Consider the following 3,285-nt stretch of genomic DNA (forward strand, 5'->3'; position numbering starts at 1 on the left):
TCTGGCCAGAATTTACAACTGCTTTCTCACAGTATAAGATGACATAAAGAGTGCAAAGGCACTGTAAGTGCGTGCCACTGTCCTTTTTTATCACACAAACTCTCAAAAGATTGGAATCAGACTTTCCTGGGGGTGATGTATTAGAATAAATGTCAGACTGAAACTAAGAGCAAGTGATGCTTTTCTCCTCCTGCGAAATAGGCATACGCTGCATTCCTCCAACTTCCTTTCTGCTCAATATACTCAGACCTTGGCCACTGTCATCTGTCCCTTAATCCTGTATTTTGCTGTGAGAAAACCAAAGTTTGAAATAGGTTGTTTACTAATTAAGAAGTAGGAAAAAAAAACCCAAACCACAAAGCACTGTGGGGGAGCCAGAGACTGAGATCAGCCACCTGCAAAGCCCCAGAAAACCTGAAACGAAGATGCTTCTGCTTGTTTCTATTTCATGAGCCTTTTTTTTTTTTCCAGGAGTTAAGAGCAGCAAGCACGCACTATTATTTTTTGTAAGAGACAAATGATCCCTAGCTCCTATGATTAACATTCACAAAGCATCCAGTCTGGTCACAGGGTTAAACGTGCTAACTAGACAACAACGTTCTTCTACCAGCATAACCTAAAGCAGCTAGGCGGCCTTCTGCGAGGTCCTGTACAAAGCATGCTCTCCAAGACCTGCTCCTAGACCAAATTAAGCAGCCTGTTTGATCCTGCTGTCCTTGGAGACAAAATTTAACTTCATGAAGTGAAATAAGAGAAATGGCATAATGGAAATTAAACAGTGTCTTTCAGACATTTTACTAACAGTATCGTTGAGCTGGAAAGCTATTCTCTGGCGCCTTAGAGATTTCCATGACACAGAGAGGAGTTCCAATTACATCCTTTGTAACTTGTGGAGTGAAGTTGCAACTTCTGTTGGTACTAAGAGATCACTGTGTTCCTTCACAGGGTAACATCACTTCCAACCATGTAACAGTGCCCTGCGGAGTACAGTTTACTGGACGGGGCACAGGCTGTCTCAGGATTCATGCCTCTACACAGCAATTACATATCTGTGCTGATTATACAGGATCAACACAGCAGAAAGAAGTTGCTCCACTCAATCCACAAAAATATGAACTACTGAGATGTCACTGTATTGCTTAGAGAGTCATCACCCGATTACTGGCACCTTGCAAACTAAAGCAAGTAAATTGCATTTGCAATATTTCTATGATAACTGTGCCTGCACAGTCAGCAGGGAAACCGAGCTCTGGCTTCCCGTAGTAATCAAGTAACGAAGTTGTTGTAATAAAGCTATTTTTCCTCAAAGGGATTACTTCTGTTTGATCTGAAATGAAGTCCCAGCACCCAACAGGATCTTTTAGAGTTCTTTCACTAACTGGTGATGGAACAGAACATGGTTTCTGAGTTACAAATGATCCTGTTGTTATCCTGCTGGTTAAGCTATGACAAGCAAACTGGTATAGTCATTGGGTCAGACGCGTGCGAATAAGCCAGGCTAAGGTTCTTACACACTTATGTGGCTCTGTCATGATGTTTTATAAAATACATGGAGGCAAGAAAACAACACGTATTTGGGATGAGTTAAGCATGTTTTGGCAAGAAGAGCATTTTTGTGAGCTTTTGTATGAATATTAATCTCCCAGCCTCCCTTGAGTGCCAGCATAGTCCACATTGCTTTAGAACTTCAATTTGTAGCAGGTCTCCTGTTAGCGGAGTCTGGTTTGAGGCAAACATTGTTTAGCACAAGGGATCCTTTTTAGAAATATCCCACGTGTGTTCAAAAACGCTTTGCAATTTCCACCTGGGAATAAAATTCCAGATGAATTTGGTTTGTATAGATGGACAATGGATATTTATTTGGTTGGAGTCCCAGATGTAATCAAAATTATGGAAGAGCTTTCTTTCAAACTAAGAGCTTAGGTTGGTTGTGGAAGAGGAGCAAGTGGATTTTTAAAGTGATCGAGTGCATCTGTAGCATTCTTTGTTCTCTTCCCCACTTCTGTCCACCTCTTGCTCTGCATCTCAGGTCTCAAAGTACTTGTAAATCTGGGCGACGTACTGCATCACACTCTGCCAGTCTGGCCGGTCTGTGTACATCATCTCACTGAGTTCCTGCATAGGACAGACGCATGTCAAAACTTAGTCAAGCACCACTGCTGGCAACATCACTGGGTCCTCTGAGTAGCTGTGGCTATTGAACTCTACTTCTGCGTCCATTCCAGAGCTCCTTAAAGCCACAAATAGTATAAAAGTGCATGGGAATGATCTACTGGTCTCGTGCAAGTCAAACTCATTAATAAACAAGTTAGAGAGCCATATGTATTTTACATTCTGAAAAGATTTCTTCCATCTGCAAAGATCAATTCTCTATACAACTTCATTTAAATTGCTCCTTCTTTGCATGTCCATGGTTGTGTATTTAGCTCATGAACCCCTTTAATATTTTTCCTTCATATTCAGCCTCTCTCTTCATTGTCATCATATTGTTAATTTTAGAAAAGGCTTTTTAAACAGTTTAACAACAACTTACCCTTCTGTTTCTTAAAACATTAAATCAAAAGGAAAGAAAATGGTCTAGCAGGCAAGTCTGCCCAGGAAAACAGGAATCATCTGGAATCAGCTTCCAAGAGGAGGACATAACCAATACTCTCATTTCAATACTAGATGACCTCCACAAGTTCCTTCAAATTATACTAATTCTATGATTCTACAAATTCTTTCTAGAAGTTCTCCTAAAACTATGAACTTTCAGAGATGGTTGCGAAGCCTTTCCTAGCACTACGTGAACATTTTCAGTGCAAGATGACTGATCAACCAGATGGCAACAAAGGCTTTGGAATGGTGTATGCAGCAAATCTTCCCTTGCTAAAAGAAGGTTACTCACCAGGCTGGGTTTGATGCCTACACTTTCAGCAGCTTGAAATGCTAATAGCAGATTTCTCTTCTGTAATAACAAAACAAAAGTTCAAAAGGATTATCATCAAAATACAATTCCTGAACCCTACACTTTGCACCTGGTTAATCAGTAAGTTTAAATGAGCAGGGATATTTGAAAACCGAAAACCACTAGATTCAATACTTTCACATAGATGCTTTTTTGTATTAGCAAGGTATACTCACAAATAAGTTCTTTGTCTTTGAATCGCTCATCTACTTTTGCCCAAGCTACAGCCCTCTTTTTTGGCAAGTTCTTGTGAAACTGATTACAACTAGGTAAAAAACTCCACTGAGGTTCTGTCTTTATTATGAGTGAAAGTTTTCTGAAGAGATGTTAACTAATAT

The 3,285-nt window shown here is 40.1% G+C and overlaps 1 protein-coding gene across 1 annotated transcript in view; it reads right to left on the reverse strand.

Moving 5' to 3' along the window:
- Positions 1-1,761: 1,761 nt before the first annotated feature.
- The window catches only part of SPECC1 (sperm antigen with calponin homology and coiled-coil domains 1), a 72,769-nt gene continuing 71,245 nt past the window's right edge, over positions 1,762-3,285 (reverse strand). Inside the window, exons 14-15 of the mRNA XM_009882751.1 lie at positions 2,888-2,947; positions 1,762-2,115 (exon numbers count right to left, since the gene is read on the reverse strand). Coding sequence (XP_009881053.1) covers positions 2,026-2,115; positions 2,888-2,947 — 150 coding nt within the window. The 3' untranslated portion in view covers positions 1,762-2,025. The remainder of the gene's footprint in view (positions 2,116-2,887; positions 2,948-3,285) is intronic.

Source organism: Charadrius vociferus, unplaced genomic scaffold (assembly GCF_000708025.1).
Source record: "Charadrius vociferus isolate BGI_N301 unplaced genomic scaffold, ASM70802v2 scaffold793, whole genome shotgun sequence".
Classification (NCBI taxonomy): domain Eukaryota; kingdom Metazoa; phylum Chordata; class Aves; order Charadriiformes; family Charadriidae; genus Charadrius; species Charadrius vociferus.